Source organism: Tamandua tetradactyla, chromosome 20, assembly GCF_023851605.1.
Source record: "Tamandua tetradactyla isolate mTamTet1 chromosome 20, mTamTet1.pri, whole genome shotgun sequence".
Taxonomy (NCBI): Eukaryota; Metazoa; Chordata; class Mammalia; order Pilosa; family Myrmecophagidae; genus Tamandua; species Tamandua tetradactyla.
Genome location: NC_135346.1, coordinates 17969030 through 17989813, shown reverse-complemented (window position 1 = coordinate 17989813; position 20784 = coordinate 17969030). Strand labels below are relative to the sequence as shown.

Sequence of the window (20784 nt, the reverse complement as noted above, 5' to 3'; positions counted from 1 at the left end):
TTTGTTATTTCTTGCTTGCTTTTGGGTTAGTTTGCTGTTCTTTCTCTAGTTCTTACAAGTGGACAGTTAATTCCTTGATTTTTGCTCTTTCTTCTTTTTTAATATAGGCTTTTAGGGCAATAAATTTCCCTCTTAGCACTGCCTTTGCTGCATCCCATAAATTTTGATATGTTGTATTTTTTTTTCATTTGCCTTGAGATATTGACTGATTTCTCTTGTAATTTCTTCGTTGACCCATTGATTGTTTTAAGAGTGTGTTGTTGAGCCTCCATATATTTGTTAATTTTCTTGCCCTCTGGCTATTATTGATTTCCAACTTCATTCCTTTATGATCTAAGAAAGTGTTTTGTATGATTTCAGTCTTTTTAAATTTATTGAGACTTGCTTTGTGACCCAGCATATGGTCTATCCTTGAGAATGATCCATGAGCACTTGAGAAAAGGGTGTATACTGCTATTGTGAGGTGTAATATTCTATAAATGTTTGTTAAATCTAGTTTATTGTATTATTCAAATCCTCTGTTTCTTTATTGATCCTCCATCTGGATGTTCTGTCCATTGATGAGAGTGGAGAATTGAAGTCTCCAACTATTATGGTAGATGTGTCTATTTCTCTTTTCAGTATTTGCCTGATGTATTTTGGAGCAGTCTGGCTTGGTGCATAAATATTCATGATTGTTATGTCTTCTTGTTGAATTGTTCCTTTTATTAATATGTAGTATCCTTCTTTTCTCTTTTAGTTGTTTTACATTTGAAGTCTAATTTGTTGGATATTAGTATAGCTACTCCTGTTCTTTTCTGATTGTTGTTTGCATGAAATATCTTTTCCTGACCTTTCACTTTCAACCTATATTTATCCTTGGGTCTAAGATGCGTCTCCTGTAGACAGCATATAGATGGGTCCTGTTTCTAATCCATTCTGCCAGTCCCCGTCTTTTGATTGGGGAGTTTAATCCATTTAGTATTATTATTGTAAGAGCAGTACTTTCTTCTGCCATTTTGCCTTTTGGATTTTATATGTCATATCTATTTTTTCTTCTTTTTACCTTTATTGATAGTCTTCATTTCTATACTCTTCTCCACACCTCTCTCTGCTGTTTTTTCCTATCTGTCTATAGTGCTCCATTTAGCATTTCTTGAAGAGCCGGTCTCTTGGTCACAAATTCCCCCAGTGATTTTTTGTCTGGAAATGTTTTAATTTCCCCCTCATTTCTGAAGGGCAATTTTGCTGGATATAGAATTTTTGATTGGTAGTTTTTCCTCTTTCAGTGTCTTAAATATATCATCCCACTGTTTTCTTGCCTCCGTGATTTCTGCTGAGAAATCTATGCATAGTCTTATTGGGCTTCCCTTGTATGTGACAGATTGATTTTCTCTTGCTGCTTTCAAGATTCTCTCTTTCTCTTTAACATCTGACATTATGATTAGGAAGTGTCTTGGAGTATGACTATTTGGATCAATTCTGTTTGGGGTACACTGCATTTCTTGGATCTGTAATTTTAAGTCTTTCATAAGAGTTGGGAGATTTTCAGTGATACTTTCCTCCATTAGTTTTTCTCCTCCTTTTCCCTTCTCTTCTTCTGGGACACCCACAACACATATATTCATGAGCTTCATGTTGTCATTAAGTTCCCTGAGTCCCTGCTCATATTTTTCCATTCTTTTCCCTGTACTTTCATTTGCTTGTTGGATTTCAGATGTCCCATCCTCCGGTTCACTCATCCTATCTTCTGCCTCTTGAAATCTAACATTGTAGGTTTCCATTGTTTTTTTCATCTCTTCTACTGTGCCTTCTATTCCCATAAGTTCTGTGATTTGTTTTTTCAGACTTTCCATTTCTTTTTGTTCATTCCTTGCCTTCCTTATATCCTCCCTCAGTTCATTGATTTGATTTTTAATGAGGTTTTCCATGTCTGTTCAAACATTCTGAGTTAATTGTTGCAGTTCCTGTATCTCATTTGAATTGTTGGTTTGTTCCTTTGGCTGGTCCATATGTTCACTTTTCTTAGTGTGATTCGTTATTTTTTGCTGGCATCTAGGCATTTAATTTCCTTAATTAGTTTATTCTAGAACTTGCTTTCACTTTTTTCCCTAGGATTTTCTTGCTGAATGACTTTGTTGTCTATCCATTCTTTTACATTCAGTTCATCTTATTCTAGCCCTCTAGCTTAGGCTTTGTTTAACAGATTGGAATTTTCCAGTTCTTGTTTTCTTGTTTCTTGTCCTGCCTGTATAGTGCTTTTCCCGCCACCCACCCCCCACCTTAGGAGCGTCTATTTAGGTTTTATAGACTCCAGTCAGATTTTCCCAGACCAAACTGGCCTCTCAGGAGGAAAGAGTCACCTGAGCAGGTTTCCCCTGAGGGTGGGACCTAGCAGGTTAAAGGGCTTTCCTATGAAGCCTCTGGACTCTGTGTTTTTCCTATCCTGCCCAGTGTGTGGTGCTTTCCTGCCCGTGGGTCCCACCAGCATAAGGTGATGTGGAACCTTTAACTTCAGCAGACTTTCCCTGCTGGGGGAGTGGTTGGGACAAAGTAGAGGTTGTAAGCTGGCTTTAGTTGCTTCAGTTTTCCAGATCCTGCTGTCTGAATTCCTTGAGGGAGGGATTCCATCTGAGTTGGGCCCCACCCCTCTCCTGGGGAAGGCACAGCCTCCAGACAAACTCTCAAACAAGCTTAATTCTGCCCATGCTTGGGACAGTTGGAGCCTGAGAAGCCCTGCAGCTGTATAATGGGTTGTCTTTTAACAACGGGAATTTATTAACTTACAAGTCTACAGTTCTGAGGCTGTGAAAATGTCCACATGAAGACAGGCTGATGGCATCCTTAGGTCCTCTGTCACATGGGAAGGCTCAGCAGATCTGCTGGTCCCTCCCCTTTCTCCCAGGTTTCATTGCTTCCTGCTTCTGGTTTCAGTGGCTTCTCTCTGTTTTCTGTGTGTCCTTCTCTCTCAGTTTCTCTGGCTTTCCTCTCTCACCTTCTCTGTGGCTTTTTTCTGTGTCTTCTCTCTGTCTTTTAGCATCTTATAAAGGATTCCAGAAAGAGGTAGCTTTCCCTTCTTTTCAATTTTTTTGGAAGTGTTTGAGCAGGATTAGTAGAAATTCTTCTTGGAATGATTGGTAGAATTTACCTGTGAAGCCATCTGGTCCTGGGAGGTTTCTGATGACTGTCTCAATCTCTTTACTTGATCAGTTTGGTGAGATCATCTATTTCTTCTGGAGTCAGTTCCTGTGTTTCTAGAAAATTGTCCATTTCATGTAAGTTGCCTAGTTTTTTGCTTACCGTTGTTTATAGTATCTCCTTATGATCTTTTTTAGTTTTTCGGTGTCAGGAGTAATGTCCCCCCTCCCATTTCTGTTTTTATTTATCTGCGTTGTCTCTCTTTTTTTCTTTGTCAGTCTAGATAAGGGTTTGTCAATTTTGTTGATCCTTTCAAAGAACCAACTTTTGGTTTTGTTGTTTCTCTCTTTTGTTTTTGTTTTGTTTTGGTTCTTAATTTCATTTATTTCTGCTCTAATCTTTGTTATTTCTATCTCGCGTTGGGATTAGTTTGTTGTTGTTTTTCTCATTCCTCCAGGTACGTAATTAGATTTTGATTTTAGCTCTTCCTACCTTTTTAAGGTAGATGGTTAGGACTATAAATTTCCCTTTCATCATTACCTTTGCTGTATCCCATAAGTTCTGATATATTTATATTGTGTTCTTGTTTTCATTCATCTAAACGTCTTTACTGACTACTCTTGCAATTTCTTCTTTGACCCATTGATTGTTTAAGAGTGTCGTTTAACTGCCATAAATTGTGCATTTTTCAGTTCTTTTCCTGTTGTTAATTTCCAGCTTCATTCCATGATGATCAAAGATAGTACTTTGTATAATTTCAATCTTTTTAAATTTATTAAGATCTGTTTATGAACCAACATGTAGCCTATCCTGTAGAATGATTTATGAGCACTTGAAAAGAATGTATATCCTGTTGTTTTCGGGTATTTTGTTCTATATATGTCTGTTAGATCTAGTTCATTTATCACATTATTCAAGTTCTCTGTTTCTTTATTGATTCTCTGTCTAGATGGTCTATCCATTGATAATTTCCATTTATGATTGTAGATACATCTATTTCTCCCTTTAGTTTTGCTAGTGTTTACATCATGTATTTTGAGACACCCTCAGTAGGAACATATATATTTGTGATTATAATTTCTTCTTTGTGTATTGCCCCTTTTATGAATATATCTTATCCTTCTTTGTCTCTTATAACAGCTTTGTGTTTAAAGTCTGTTTTGTCCAATATTAGTATAGCTATGTCAGCTTTTTTCCTTCCTAAATACTGTTTGTGTGGACTATCTTTTTCCAGTCTTTCACTTTTGATCTATTTGTCTCCTTGGGTTTAGAGTGATTCTCTTGTAGACAGTACATAGTTGGCTCATATTTTTTAATGTATTCTGCCAGTCTGTGTGTTTTGATTGAGGACTTTGTTTACATTCAATGTTATTACTGTAATGGCTGTACTTTAACTATTTTACCCTTTGTTTTTTATATGTCATATATTGCTTTTGTCTCTCTTTATATCCTTTTAGTTACCGTTACTGATATTCTTCATTTCTATACTCTCCTTCAAGCCTCTTTACCCTATCTTTTCATTTTAACCTGTAGGACTCCCTTTAATATTTCGTGTAGGGCAGGTCTCTTGTAATGAACACTCTCAGCTTCTGTTTATTTTTTAATATCTTAAACTCTTCCCTTATTTAAAAACAAAAATTTGGGGGCGGTGGCATGGACAGGCACTGGGAATTGAACCCGGGTCTCCAGCATGGCAGGTGAGAATTCTGCCACAGCCACCATCACACTGCCCTGTTCCCTCATTTTTGAAGGATAGTTTTGCTAGATAAAGAATTCTTGGCTGGAAGTTTTTCCCTTTCAGTATCTTGAGTGTATCAAGGTGTACTCCCTTATCACTTCCATGGTTTCAAAGAAAGATAAGATAACACTCCATGGTTTCTGATGAGAGACCAGGGTTATTCTTATTGGGCATCCCTTGTATGTAATGAATTGCTTTTCTCTTGCTGCTTTCAGAATTCTCTCTTCATCTTTGGCATTTGACATCCTATTAAAGCATGTGTCTTGGAGTGGGTCTATTTGAATTTATACAGTTTGTGGTACATTGCACTTCTTAGACATGGATATCAATGCTTTTCATGAGAGTTGGGAAATTTCCAGCCATTGTTTCTTCAAATATTCATTCTGCCCCTTTTCCCTTTTCTTCTCCTTTTGGGACATTGTCCCAAATGAATTTGGGACAAATTCATGTGCACTTCGTGTTCTTGATCAGTTCCCTGAGGTTTTGCTCAATTTTTCCCATTATTTCTCTATCTGTTTTTTTGTCTGATAGAGATGCTCTGTCTTCTAGCTTACTGATCCTTTTTTCTGCCTCTACAAATCTGCTGTTGCATGCCTCTAGTATATTTTTAAATTTAATCTGTTGTGCCCCTCATTCCCATAATATCTGTTATTTTTCTTTTCATGCTTTCAAATTCTTCTTTATGGCTGTGCTATACATGTATAACCTTGTATTTCCCTAGAACTTTGATTATCTCTATGACATCTAAGACTCAGTAGGAGTTCTGAAGGTCTGAAAGTCAGTATTGCCCCAAACAACAAGTGTTAAAGAAATTGAAAAGTGATTAGGCTTCAATTAGAGATAGAATGAAGCCAATCTAAAATACATTGTCTGTATTTTAGAACTTTACCTACTCTATGAGACCAAAGGAAGAGAGGTTTAGTTTGTCTAAAACTTAAATTTTCTGTAGCACGTAATCTAATTCAACCTTTCTGAATAGATCATTTAAACAACCCAAATACATGGAGCTCATAATGGAAATGAGGGCTTGTCATTCTACATAGCTTAATGTAATGCCTAGATACATCTGAGTATGTTGAGCAGATAATTATAAAGAATTGGCAAAGTCCCTTGAGTTATGGGAGAAAAAATATGGAACTGTTAAAAAAAATTTTACCACGAGAGAAACCCCTGACACTGTCTAAACATTAGGCACTCCCAAGTCAATAGCCATACCCTTGATCTTGAGGCTTGCCCTTGTGAAGCTTGTTTATGTAGTGGAGAAGCTAAGTTTACCTGTAGTTATACCTAAAAGTTACTTCCAGAAAACCTCTTTTGTTGCCCAAGATGTGGCTGCTCTCTCTCTAAGTCCAACTCTGCAAGTGAAATCATTACCCTCCTCACTATGTGGGACATCACATCCAGGGGTGAAAGTCTCCCTGGCAATGTGGGATATGACTTCCAGGGATGAGCCTGGCCCTGGAACTGTGGGATTGACAATGCCTTCCTGACCAAAAGGGGGAAGATAATTGTTACAAATAAGGTATCAGTGGCTGAGAGAGTTCATATAGAGTTAAGAGGCTACTCTGGAAGTGAATTTTATGTAAGCTTCAGCTAGTTATTACTATTTATCATGGTTTGCCAAACCCCAACCAAAACCATTCCCACCAACCCTAAAGAACACCTAGGGCTTTATCTGAGATTCTACAAAGGTTCCATGCCCTATGATTACTTTCCAGAAACCTAAAACCTCCAGATGACTTCCTAGGCAGATAAGTCCTGAAATCCAGAGGGGCCAGCCTCTCTAGGACATCAACTAATTCCGTACCCTTATGCTCTATCATTGACGGCCCTGTCCAAAATGAAAAAGCTAGAACGGGCGTAGCCCCCAAATCCCTGTTTCAGTCTTTAAAAGCTGCCGGAATACTATATACCAGAAATGGAATGGCTTTTAAAAAGGGGTATTAAGTTACAAGTTACAAGTTTACAGTTCTAAGACTATGAACATATCCATATTAAGGCACCAACAAGAGGTTACCTTCACTCAGGAAAGGCTGATGAAGTTTGGGGTTTCTCTCTCAGCTGGGAGGTCACATGGCAACATCTGCTAGCTTTCTCTCCTGGCTTCTTGTTTCATGAAGCTCCCCCAAGGGCGTTTTCTTTCTTTATCTCCAAAAGTCTCTGCCTGTGTGGACTCTGATGGTTCTGGTGGCTTAAAGCCTTTTTCTCAAAATGGTTCCCTCTTAAAAGGCTCCAGTAAGCAACCCCACCTTGAATGGGTGTAGACACATCTCCATAGACACCATCTAATCAAAGGTCCCACCTAGGAAGATTGAATGAGGATTAAAGGACATGACTTTTCTGGGGCACATGATAGCTTCAAACTAGCACAGCTCCCTAAAGATTGGGGAAAAGATGAAAGGAGAAGGTGGAGTTATAACAGGGAAGGTAGGATTTAACAAATTAGTATGACTGCTGAATCATTATATCGATATTTCTTTTAGTCTCCAATGTCTTGAAGCAGCTAGAAGGAAAAACCTAAAATTGTGGGACTGTAACCCAAACTTAACTCTGAAATCTGTTCTACCACCAATTGTTGCAGTGTGTTTTGAAATTTATTGCTTTTTTTGTATATATGTTATTTTTCATAATAAAAAAATAATAAAAACTTATTTATGCTTATGCAGAGTCTTTGTAATACCCTTTATCTCTTTAGCCATTTCCTTGAATTGGTTTAGGATTCTTTGGGCATCTTTGATCACTTGTTTCAGTTTCTGTTTGTCCTCTGACTTTTTGATTTGCCCCTTTGACTGGGGGCCATGTCTTCCTGTTTTTTAATATGGCTTGTTATTTTTTTGCTGCTGTCTGGGCATCAGATTATCTACTGGAGTTTATTCTGCAGGTTGAATTCTCTCTTGACAAAACTTGTTGTTGTTTGAGTTTGTGTTAATGCTCTTCTTTGACACTTTGTTATCCAACCAGGGCTGGGCCAGGGACCCATGAAGGGAGCACATAGCAGTTCCACAGGGTCCTGGGAAGAGGGTCAGATAAAAACTCCCCAAAGCCTTTAATTCCATTCCCCAAGTTGTACTTTTCTGGCTTGCCCAGCAAATGGCCCTTTTCCCAGAAAAGTGAGAGAAGTGAGCCCAGCCTTTCCCCTATCAGCCGTCTTGGATCCTTTCTCTACTTTATTCTTTTTGTGTTTTTTTTCCCTGATTTTAAAATTACTGCATGCACGTTGGGAAAATGTTAAAAGAAAATAATACAGAAAAACATAGAAAATAGCTACTACCTAAAGAAAAACCACTGTTAACAGTGTACCTTATTTCTTTTAAGTCTTTTAGCTATGTATACATTTTTACAAGTTGAGGTCATATCATATATACTGTTTTTTTAACTTTTTAGTTGTATTATAAATATATTTATTTTATATATATACAAAGGAAAGAAAGAAAAAAGCGATGGTTTTCAAAACACTCTTCAACAAGTAGTTACAGGACAGATTCCAGAGTTTGTCATCAGCTACCATACCATCCTCTCAGATTTTTCCTTCATATATACAATTTTGTATCCTGTTTTTTTAAGTTAATATTAAAAACTCTTGGAAATATAATCTTTAATGGATTTTTTATTCTAATAAGTGGAACATAATTTACATATGCACTTCCCTATTATTGGGCATAGTGGCATCCAAATTTTGCTTTTTACAAATAATGCTAAGATGTATATTCTCAAGCATTAATCTTTGCTTATATTTCAGATATTTTCATTTAAGATTGGTACCAAGACTTGTACTAAAGGAAAAAAAGATTCTTGATACATATTGCCAAATTGCTTTCCAAAAAATGTTATAAAAATTTACATTCTCTTGAGCAATTCATAGTTTATGGGGTTTGTTAGCACTTTTTAAAATTGCTAATCAGATAGATAAAATATTTTATTTTACATAAAAAATAATTACTTTTGATTTCTTGTGAGTTATTGTATCGTTTGCTGATTTAGCTACTAACATCTTAAGTTACCCAATTCCTTACTCATGTTTCATAGACCAGAGGGGTTCAAGATACCCCAGAGATTTTAAAGGGTGCTAATCTCAACCCCATTGGAAAAGCCTTTTTAGCATATCCCATCCTAAGTGGATAAAGTTGATCCTATTTTAAATTTTGGGTTTCTGGGGAGGAAAGAAAGCTGGAAGCATGGTAAATTACTGAAGATTTTTAATGTTACCAATATATTTGATAGGAGAATGGAAACTTGGCAGAAAGTGAAATGAAAGATCTGGGAAGTCCCATTACTGCAGTTCCAAAATTGGATAAAAATCCAGAACAAGGAGAAGAACAGGCAGAGGAGATTTCAGATGAATTGATGGAATTTTCCCTGGATAATCAAGAAGAGGCCAAGGTAAAGTGGTCACTGATGATATCTTTGCATTTTTTACATTCTTTCACTGATTCTTTTTTTAATTCATGCCATTTATGTATTTGTTTGTTTTTTAATAGGGCTCATTGTGTTGTACCATTTATTTTTATTTTGCTTTTACATGGGCAGGCACAGGGAATTAAACCCAGGTCTCTGGCATGGCAGACAAGGACTCTGCCACTGAGCCACTTAGCCTGCCCTGTACCGTTTATTTTTAAAAACGTTTTTCTTCTAGTAACATATATACAACCTAAAATTGCCTCTTTTAACCACATTCAGATATACAGTTCCCTGCTCTTAATTATGTTCACAATGTTAGGCTACCATCATCACCATCCATTACAAAAACTTTCAAATCAACCCAAGTAGAAATTCTGTAAAATGTAATCATTAACTCCCTATTCCCTACCTTTCCTCCTTCCACACACAGACCCAGGCTCCTGGTAACTGTGTTCTAGATTCTGACTCTGAGTTTGCTTATTATAATTAATTCATATCAGTGAGCTCATACAATATTTGTCCTTTTGTGTCTGGCTTTTTTCACTCACAGTGATGTCCTCAGGGTTCGTCCATGTTGTCTTATGCATCAGGAATTCATTCCTTTTTATGTTTGAATAATATTCCATCATAGGTATATACCGCATTTTGTTTGTCCATTTATCTGCCGATGGACACTTGAGTTGTGTACATCTTTTAACAATTGTGAATAATGCCACTATGAACTATCAGTGTGCAAATCTCTGTTTGAATCCCTGCTTTCAGTTTCTCTGGATATATACCTAGTAACAGGATTGCCAGGTCATATGGTAATTCTATAGTTAACTTCCTGGAGATGTGCCAAATTGCCTTCTACAGTGGCTATCCCATTTTACATTCCCACCAGCAATGAGTGAGTGTTCTTACTTGTTCACATCCTCTCCAACACTTGTGGTTTTCTGTTTTTTTAATAGTAGCCATTCTGCTGGTTGTGAAATCATATCTCATTATGGTTTGATTTGCGTTTCCTTAATAGCTAGTGATGTTGAGCATCTTTTCATGTGCTTTTTAGCCATTTGTATATCCTTTTTGGAGAAATGTCTATTCAGATCTTTTGTCCAATTTTAAATTGGGTTGTTTGTCTTTATTGTTGAGTTGTAGAATTTATTTATATATTCTGAATATTATACTATTATCATATATGTAATTTCCAAATATTTTCTCCATTATGAGTAAACTGTCTTTTTGCTTTCCTAACAAAGTCCTACTTCCAGAAATGGAAAAGCCAACTATCACATTTATTTGGAAGGCAAAGGGGCCCCAAATAGCCAAAACATCTTGAAAAGAAGAACGAATTTGGAGGACTTGCACTTCCTGACTTTAAAACCTCTTACAGGGCAGGCCACGCTGGCTCAGCAGGCAGAGTTCTTGCCTGCCATGCCGGAGACCTGGGTTCCATTTCCGGTGCCTGCCCATGCAAAAAAAAAAAGGTAAAACATATTACAAAGCTACAGTGATAAAAATAGCATGGTACTGGTGCATGGAGAGATAAGCAGACTATGGGAATTGCACTAGAGTTCAGAGATAGACCCTCACATTTCTGGCCAGTTTTTTTTTTATTAATTGAGATATCGTCACACACCATACAGTCCATCCAAAGTATATAAGTCATTCACTCAATATCATCACATAGCTGTGTATTCATCACCACAATCATTTTTAGAACATTTGTATCACTACAGAAAAAGAAATCAAAAGAACAAAGGAAAAAGAAACATGCATCCCTGACCCCTTACCCCTCTCTCTCATTGACCACTAGTATTGCAATCTGCCCCATTTTTATACCCCTTATCCTAACCCCCTATTTATTTGTTTTCTTATTTTTAATATATATATTTTTTTGCATGAACAGGCACCGGGAAATGAACTCGTTATTTATTTATTTTGTCCTTATTTTTTTTACTCATCTGTCTACACCCTGGATACACCCTGTCACAATCACCCAGACACATTGCAAAAGTTATATTGTTATACAATCGTCTTTAAGAATCAAGACTACTAGAACACAGCTCAACAGTTTCAGGTACTTTTCTCCTACCACTCCAATATACCATAAGCTAAAAAGGGATATGTGTATAATGCATAAGAATAACCTCCAGGATAACCTCTCCACTCTGTTTGAAATCTCTCAGCCACTGAAACTATATTTTGTCTCATTTCTATTCCCCCTTTTGGTCAAGGAGGCTTTCTCAATCCCAGGATGCCAGGTCCTGATTTATCCCTGAGATTTATGTCCCATGTTGCCAGGGAAATTTACACCCCTGGGAATCATGTCCAACATAGGTGGGAGGGCAATAATTTGCTGAGTTGGCTTAGAGTGAGGCCACATCTGAGCAACAAAAGAGGTTCTCTGGAGGTGACGCTTAGGCATAATTATAAGTAGGCTTAGCTTCTCCTTCGCAGGAATAATTTTCATAAGGGTGAGTCCCAAGATTGAGGGCTCAATCTGGCCAGTTGATTTTTGACATGGCTACCAACTTTACTCAATTGGAAAAAAAGAGTCCCTTTAACAAATGGTGCTGGAAAAATTGAACATCCATAAACAAAATAATGAAAGAGGACCCCTGTCTTATACTGTATACAAAAATTATCTCAAAATAGATCAAAGAACCTCAATATACAGATCAGGATGATAAAGCCCCTAGAAGAAGATATAGGGAGGCATCTTCAGGATCTTGTATTAGGTAATGGTTTTTTAGACTTTATACCCAAAGCCCAAAAAAACAAAAGAAAAAAGTAGTTAAATGAGACTTCTTTGAAAAATTAAAAACTTGTATGCTGGGCGGGCAATGGTAGCTCAGTGGCAGAATTCTCATCTGCTATGCTGGAGACCCAGGTTCAATTCCCAGAGCCTGCCCATGCCAAAAAAACAAAAACAAACAAACAAAAAATTATATGCTTCAAAGGACTTTGTCAGGAAATTGAAAAGACAACTTACTCAATGGGAGAAAATATTTGGAAACCACATGTCCCACAATGGTTTAATATCTGGAATATATAAAGAAATCCTAGAACTCAATGATAAAAGACAATTCAATTTTAAAATGAGCCATAGACCTGAATAGACATTTCTCCAAAGAGGATATACAAATGGCTAAAAAGCACATGAAAAGATGCTCAACATCACTAGCTATTAGGGAAATGCAAATCAAACCATAATGAGATATCATTTCACAACCAGCAGAATGGCTACTATTAAAAAAAGAGGAAACCACAAGTGTTGGAGAGGATGTGAAGAAATAGGAACACTCATTCATTGCTGGTGGGAATGTAAAATGGGATAGCCACTGTGGAAGGCAATTTGGCACATCTCTAGGAAGTTAACTATAGAATTACCATATGACCTGGCAATCCTGTTTCTAGGTATATACCCAGAGGAATTAGATATAGGAGGAACAATCCTGTTACTTGGTATATACCCAGAGGAACTAGGTATGTACCCAGAGGAAAATAGGGACTTAAGCAGATATTTGCACACTGGTATTCATAATGGCATTATTCAAAATTGCCAAAAGATTGGTGCAACCCTAGTGCCCATCAGCAGAAAAATGGATAAACAAAATGTTGTATATACATATGATGGAATATTATTCAGCCATTAAAAGGAATGAAGTCTTGATGCATGGAACAACATGGATTAAACTTGAGGACATTATGCTGAGTGAAATAAGCCAGATAGAAAAGGACAATCATTGTGGGATCTCACTGATATGATAATAAACCAATTGTAATAAGCAAACTCATAAATTAGAATCTAGAATATAGGTTATCAAGGGATAGATTGGGGGTTTTGAAGGGGGAGTTGATGCTTACTTTGTACAGAATTTCTATTTAGTTTGATTGTAAAGATTTGAAAATGGATGGTGGTAAGGGTAGAATGTTATTGAGTGTAATTAACAGTATCAAATTATTATGAATGAAGTTAAAAGGGGAAAATTTAGGCCACATATGTTACTAGAATAGCATTTAAAAGATAAAACATTGGACTGTGTAACAGCACAGTGAGCCCTATTGTAGCTGATGTACTATAATTATTAGTGCTATTATAGGAATGTTCTTCCATGAATTATAACAAATGCACAATACTATATAAGGTGTTAATAGGGTAGTATATAATGAATAAAATATACCTAATATAAACTATGGGTGATGGTTAATAGTACTATTTTAATACTCTTTTATCAATTGTAACAAAGGTACCACACTAATTCAAAATGCCAACAATTCACGTATATGGGAGTGCTGTGTTTTTTAACATGATTTTTCTGTAAATCTACAACTTCTCTAATTAAAAAAATTTTTTTTTTAAATAATAGAAAATATTTCACAAGCCTGTGTAATTGGTGTTTTTAATGAGATAATCCATGTAAACTGCTTCATACAGTACCTGCAACATAGACTTTCTCAATAAATGCTGACTACTACTGTTACAAAAATGCTATCATCAATAGTAACAAATATTTCACTCCAGTGCAAGGTGTTGGTGGTAGGACGGCATTTGGGAATCCTGTATTTTATGCATGATTGTTCTGTGAACCTACAACTTCTCTGAGAAAAAAATAAAGAACTTTTTAAAATTAAAACAATATTTATTTGGGGGAGATGAGACATCATATCATCTGAGGAGAAAGATGTTAATGAGGAGGGGAAAACAGGATGCTTACCTAAAGGCATTTTCTCAAACTTACTTGAGTGTTCCTAGGAATCATAGGAATCTTGATAGAATTATTTTTTTAATTTAGTAGGTCTGGGGTACAGACTTACATCTGGGATTCCACATTTCTAGAAAGCTTTCAGGTGATTTGACGCTGCTGGTCTGCAGACATACTTTGAGGGTAAGAACCAAAGGGATTGATATTCCCAAACAGGCATTTCTGAATAGAAGCCGCCTGTATCGCTCTCCCTCGATGCCAGAGAATTTGAACAGACCAAGCCTGAAGCAGATGGTGAAATTCCAAGATAACCCAATACTAGCTCAAATAAAAATGTATTGTTCCAGCCATGAAATGTTTAGGAAAGTAAGAACTTTTTAAGATAAAAATCTGTTAATATTCTCTCTCACTGTCTTCTCTGCCTTTCTGGTGTAGGGATTGCTTTTTCATCTTCTTCCTCATTACTTTTACTTTTGTCTCTTTGTTCTTTCCATCTTTCACTTCTACATCAGCCTCCATATATAGAATGTTTAACAATAAATATCTATTGCTATATTATACTCTTGGAAATGATGTCATGATACAGATTTCCCAACCCTTTTTTTAAATCTAAGAGAAAATAAGGGAACTTTGTGTGGTAACGATATTTACTGTGGGTTTTACATGCAAGCCAACAGAAATAACTTCATACAACACACTGGTTTGGCTGAAAGAAACTTCTGAAAAACTTAGCTCATGTCTCCATCCCCTCCTTTAAAAAAAGTCTAAATATCTTTGTTTCTTATTATAAAATTAATATGTGATCTTACAGAAAATGCAAAAAAAAGGTAAATGTAAAATATCCATAATCCTGCAGGCCAAATATAATTACTGTTAACACTTGATATATATTCCTCTAGCTATTTCGCTGTACATATATATATATTTAAATTTTATTATGGTAATACATTATATGGTATTATGGTATTACAAAATTCATACTGTTTTCTAATTTACTTAATGATATTATGAACTTATTTCCGTGTCAATAAAATTTATCTATGACATATATTTTATCACTTAAGAGTAATCTGTCGTATGTAAAATTTGATTTATTTAACCAAGACCCTGTTATTGAACATTTAATTTATTGGTAATTTTTCTCCATTAAAAACATGCTGAATTTCCATTCTTATAGCCAAGTCTTTATGCATGTCTTTATTGTCTTAGGGGGAAAAAATGGAATTGTTTGATCAAAGGGTTGCATACTTTTAACAAGCCTCTACTCCCCCAATCCTCTGGTTTAAAAACCTTTTAACATTAGGTTTGGGATGGAGGGGGGATCTTTTCATCTTCAGGTCTTAGGTCTAAAGAAGACAGTCTCTCTCTCTGATGTAAATATCACTCGGATGCTGGAGGAAGATTCTAACCAGAGGCATTTGACTGGTGATTTCTCCAAGGTGAGTTTATTTATTAAGTAGGACATTTTGATTCTGAAATTTTTTAAATTATATATTTTTTGTTCATTACAGAAACATAGAGAATGAATTTACCCCAATTTTAATAATCAGTATAATTATTGGTTTTAGCATCTTAGTATGTATTCTTGGTGTATATTCTTTTTTCTATGTATTTTCACACATGCATATGTTTTATTTTTCCACAAAAATGGTTCATACTGTTATGTGATCTGTTTTTTTTACTCTCATTTAATATTATATCACAAAGATCTTTTCATGTCAATTAATGGTTCTGCTTCCTCAGTTTTAATAAATGTTATATTTCATTTATTTGGAAGCCCATAATTTATTTATAAAGTCCTTCTCAGAGGAGATTTAGTTTCACAATTTTTCCTTATGAGCTATAGTGAAATGGACATATTTGTAGCTAAATCTAAAACTTTGTGCACATCCTTAATTAGTTCCTTAGAATTAGTTCTTAGGAATGGAATTACTTGCATATGCACATTAGGGAGATTATTGATTTTTGAAGGTCTCTGGGGGATTTAAGGGTCATTTGGAAAGAAGGATAATTTGAGTTTTTGATCTCATATTTGGGCATAGAAAACTTGCTGTTATTTCAGCTTTGGGATATTTCTAGGTATGTGTCCTGCCAACTGTGTCAGGGAGACACCAAGATTTGAAGTACGTCAACCCAGAAACGGTAAGCAGATTTTTGGAGATGGTAACTGGTTACATAAGCTACCATCTGGTCTGTTCTGTCCCTAAAATCCCCATTTCCATTTTTATTTCTTTCACTGTGCTCACTCACATAGTCTTCTTATTCAAGTGAAGGGAATTTAAGGACTCCTTTCTATTCTGTTTTTCAGTCTCCCTTTGTTTTTAGTTAAACAAATGATATATAATTGTTGTTTATAAATAAAGAGAGAGAAGAAAATTCAAGACCACAAAAAAGAAAACAAAAGTCACTTAGTTAGTATGACCATATGTCCTGATTGGCATGTTACAGTCTCATTTACGCCTGTTACCTCAGGGTATTATTCACAGTGCTCTCTTTCACTCTCAAAAGTGTTTCTGTTTGCGCAATAGTTATATGGTCATCCTACCCACAATCTCGCCACTATAGATAACCACTAGTAATATTTTATTTATGATCTTCCAGATCTTATTCTAATATATGTTTTATAAAAGTGGGATCATGATGAACATGTAGTGTTGCAGATAGCTGAGTGAGACGTTGTAAACACTTTTCCATATCAATAAAATATCAACATTTGTATTTTCAATAGTAATATTCTATTATAATGATGTGTAATTTATCTAACCAAACTCCTATTATTAAATATTTAAGTTATTTTGATAACACTAAACAATGCTGAGATAAATAGCATTGTATCTACATCTTCTGTACTTTTCTGTTTACTTAAGATGTTAGAAAACACGTTTCTCAAAGTGTAGTTGCATTTTTTGTATGTATTTCCAGATTCTCTCCAGAAAGTTTGAACCAATTTACATTTCTACAAGTAGCTTAAGTTTCCTCCTGAGTCTCAACCTGTTCCTTCCAGATCCTTTTCTAAAAGACTTGCTTTCTTCCTTTACAATGCTGAGTGGGGAACCATTTTCCATCTCTTCTTTCAAATTGAGATCTCTTGCTGCTACCTCTGTCTCTGTGGAAGTCCTTGGATTTCTCCAGAGAGACTGATTCCAGCTATGCCTGCCTCCAAATATGTAGCCTAAATTTGGTCTTTCTTGGTATCCTGGCAATATCCACTATTTTGATTCTCCCAAAAGGCCATTTCCAATTTCATTATCTTGTGTAAGCTGGGACTGAACCATTGCCGCATTTCACAAATAGGGAACTTTGGAGGCTGGGCATACAGTAGACTCTTGAGTAACTAAAGGGAATGTGCAAACAAGGAACTGTGTGACTGGCTCTTCTCTCCCTTAGTGTGACAGTGAGCAGGGTATTCAATCATAGTTTCTGTGCAGGTGGCTGCCTTACTGTGGGGGAAGTACCAGGGTCTGATTGAGAAATTTTATATCATCGATTGCCGCTATCCATATGAGTACCTCGGAGGACATATCCAGGTATGATTACATTGTGGACATTGGTAGGGGAGGAGCCGGAGATAACTATTAAAAAGAGTCTGTGAACATGGGGTCCTATGAACTGAGAAGAGTCTGTAAGCTCACGAAGGATTTTATGAAGTCTTGAAAACTATAGGCAGACACTATATATCTGTAACACATCACGACTATAAATCCTCATTCCTGTTTTAATTCTGCATACCATTGTCAACTTACTTTCCCTTCCCCTCTTACCAAACTCTCTCTTTCTTATAAAGGTAGTGACAAGAGCTCCTACCTAGAATTTAAAACATGGAAATCTAAGGACTGAAAAGCACTTTGCAAATACTGATTGCTCATGGACATTCCTCACAATGAGGCCTACACTTCAAGCCATTCAGTTTTACAAACTTTTATTGAGTACCTACTACATATCGAGCTCTATGCCCAGCTTGTGAGTAGATACAGGGATACAATTAGGTCCTTCTCCTGAAATCAGGTATAGTCTAGCCCTCCTGGCCAAAATACCCCAGCATGGTAGTCCAATCATTTCTGAGTGTTGTTACTATCTGCAGTCCTTTGAGAAAACGCTTATTAAAATTCTTCTTCTACAGGGAGCCTTAAATTTGTATATTCAGGAAGAATTGTATAACTTCTTTTTGAAGAAGCCCATTGTCCCTTTGGACACCCAGAAAAGAATAATCATCGTGTTCCACTGTGAATTCTCCTCAGAGAGGGGCCCCCACATGTGAGTATCAACACAGGGTAGGATGGTAATGGAAATAGGTCTCGATTTGGGGCTTAAAACCAGGGAACCTTCCAAGACAGGTTCAGCAACTGACTGAATGAAAGAGGTCATCCTCTCCAATGTAGTCTGGAGAACATGGGGGAGGTGGAAGGAAGGAATTCCTACATTTCAAAAATTGGGAACAGCAAAGGAAGAAAGATTGGAAATGAGACTGCAATGGAGGAAAGGAGGGAAAATGGTGCTGCTTGGATCTTGTTTTGCAAAAGCAGATCTGGAAGTCCTTCTGCGGGTTAGCAATAGTCTCTTCTTCCCATGGAGTCCTGACCTTGATTCTTTCCACTCTGCCTGTCTCTGGATTTTCTCTAAAGGTGCCGCTCTCTGAGGGAAGAGGACAGGGCTCTGAACCAGTATCCTGCATTGTACTACCCAGAAATATACATCCTCAAAGGAGGCTACAGAGACTTCTTTCCAGAATATATGGTAAAGGGTTAAGAATGTTGGGCAAGTGACCTGGGGGAGCTATCATTAGTGTGCATCTTCTGCGACCTGCACAGCCCTTTGAAAAGAAACTGCTGCTTCTTAGCCACTGCCTACAGCTTCTCTTTTATGGGCAGACTTTAGGAGTGTTACAAATCTCTTATTCTGTTCCTTACCTTCCAGGAGCTGTGTGAACCCCAAAGCTACTGTCCTATGCATCACCAGGACCATAAGGCTGAGCTGCTGAGGTGTCGAAGCCAGAGCAAAGGATGGGAAGTGGAGCGGCAGCTGCAGGAGCAGATTGCTCTCCTGGTGAAGAATGTGAGCCCATGATGATTGATCAGCCAGTGGCTGCTAAGGAGTTACCGAAAGAAACTGTAGAAACCCTGAGAAGAAAGAGATCATTTTCTCTGTGGCTAGACCTAAGATTGTGAAAAGATGTCTGCAAACCGACAGGATGCCAAACTAATGAAATCCCAGGCCTGGGGATTGATTAGGCTTCAGTAGAGCTCCTGGCTTGTGGTTGTGAACTGGAGCTGGCTCTGTAAGGCTGTAGCCTTGGGTTCAGAGAGATTTCTGTTGCTTCAGGGAGCCCTTGCTTTCCTCCTCCCAACTAGACTCTCACAAGCCAGCCAGATCTTTCCCTCCCTCAAGAGAATTGCCCATCTTCTTTCTCCATATTTTCCTTTTTCTTTTCCCTCTCTCTCTCTGTCTCTTCTTTTTCTTAAATGGGAGAATAAACATTTCAGATTGAGAGGTATGATTGTGAGCTGAGCCTGTTCCTAGAAGTTCCATACAAGGAACAGTAATCACCATATTACTTTGTCAAATATAAAGGTACAACCATCTTTGTTCATGGCTGAGGCCAAGGTGCTTTTCTCAGAATGTGGACCCTGGACCATCAGCAACACCTGAATTTGTTTGAAATGCAAATTTTCAGGCCCCACTCCATATCTACTGAATCAGAAATTTTTAAGTTAGGGCTTAGAAATCTGGGTTTTTAAAAGTTCCCTTTCATTTGATTCCTAATCAGTCTAAAGCTTGAGAACATTTGCCCCAGAATTAAATATAACCTTTTAAACTGTATTCTTCAGCAATGTCCCAGACCACTGAGACAAGACCACTCCATGGTATGAGTTACCTAAAAGTTTGCCCCAGGCTCAGCATCATGTGATATCTAGGATGAGAAAGCCAAGATAATTAGCTTTCTCTAAGGCAATTGATAGCTCAGATTTGAGCTCAAAAAGTTCTTGGTCTGTAGCTTCATTGGGGTTTTGACTTTTTTTGGGGGGGGGGGTGATGCGGGGAGTAGTTTGCTTGAATTGAACCCGGGTCTCCAGCATGGAAAGCGAGCATTATACGACTGAACCACCGTGCACCCCTGCCTTTTTTTTTTTTTTTTTAATTGTCCAAACCCTTTCCTCTACTCCATTTCACATTTTACAAATACATGTTAAGGGTGACTGGAAATAGAGAACTGTGATATGTGAAGATAAGGATGAAAGAAAATAAAAGTACAGATAGTAGATAGACACAGGAAGACCTTTTATTAGCTCCCTACCTTAGCAATATCCCAGGCTTTCCTTTGCTAGAGCTATTTAAAGTGAGCATGCTTTTGTCTGCATAGTCTGTTATAGCCTAGTATTTGGCCAGGTGGAGATGGTGGAATTAACTAAATATTGTCATTTTCTGGTGTTAACCTAGTTCTGATAGCCCAGGACTAAAAAAAGGACCAAGTGCTCTGAAGCCTAGAATGAAAAAGAATAGAGACAGCAATGGTATTTTCCCAGGTTCTGAAGCAGGGAAGCAAGTGGAAGCAAACAGGGCTGTAGCCATAGAGCAGCCCACAAGCATGCCTGAGCCACTGGACTGATTTTTGCAAGGTTCATACTTGCTCTTTCCCTGGACTGCTGCCTGCATGCCTCACAGCAGAGGGCACTGCTGTACTCTGTAAACCGGTGGAATGAAGCCTGCCACCCCCTAGCCAGTGCCTGTCGGACCATAGGGAGGCTAATTCTAGCCTTCTCCTTAAGCCTCTGAAGGGCTAAGAGTAAAATAGAGTGAGAAACTGCTGCTGCCTTATGTGGAGATGGCTGAAGGAAAGGTGCTGGC

The 20784-nt window shown here is 37.2% G+C and overlaps 1 protein-coding gene across 6 annotated transcripts in view; it reads left to right on the top strand.

Moving 5' to 3' along the window:
- Window positions 1-20052, top strand: part of CDC25C (cell division cycle 25C) — a 33255-nt gene extending 13203 nt beyond the window's left edge. For 3 of the 6 annotated variants that reach the window (XM_077138587.1, XM_077138590.1, XM_077138588.1), the window contains 7 exons: window positions 9077-9235; window positions 15258-15380; window positions 16021-16083; window positions 17370-17468; window positions 18062-18195; window positions 18564-18675; window positions 18856-20052. In XM_077138587.1, the coding sequence (XP_076994702.1) occupies window positions 9077-9235; window positions 15258-15380; window positions 16021-16083; window positions 17370-17468; window positions 18062-18195; window positions 18564-18675; window positions 18856-19005 (840 nt within the window). In that variant the 3' untranslated portion in view covers window positions 19006-20052. Of the gene's footprint in view, window positions 1-9076; window positions 9236-14157; window positions 14308-15257; window positions 15381-16020; window positions 16084-17369; window positions 17469-18061; window positions 18196-18563; window positions 18676-18855 lie in introns of all 6 variants that reach the window. The other 3 variants (XM_077138589.1, XM_077138592.1, XM_077138591.1) reach the window with 2 other exon arrangements.
- Window positions 20053-20784: the final 732 nt, after the last annotated feature.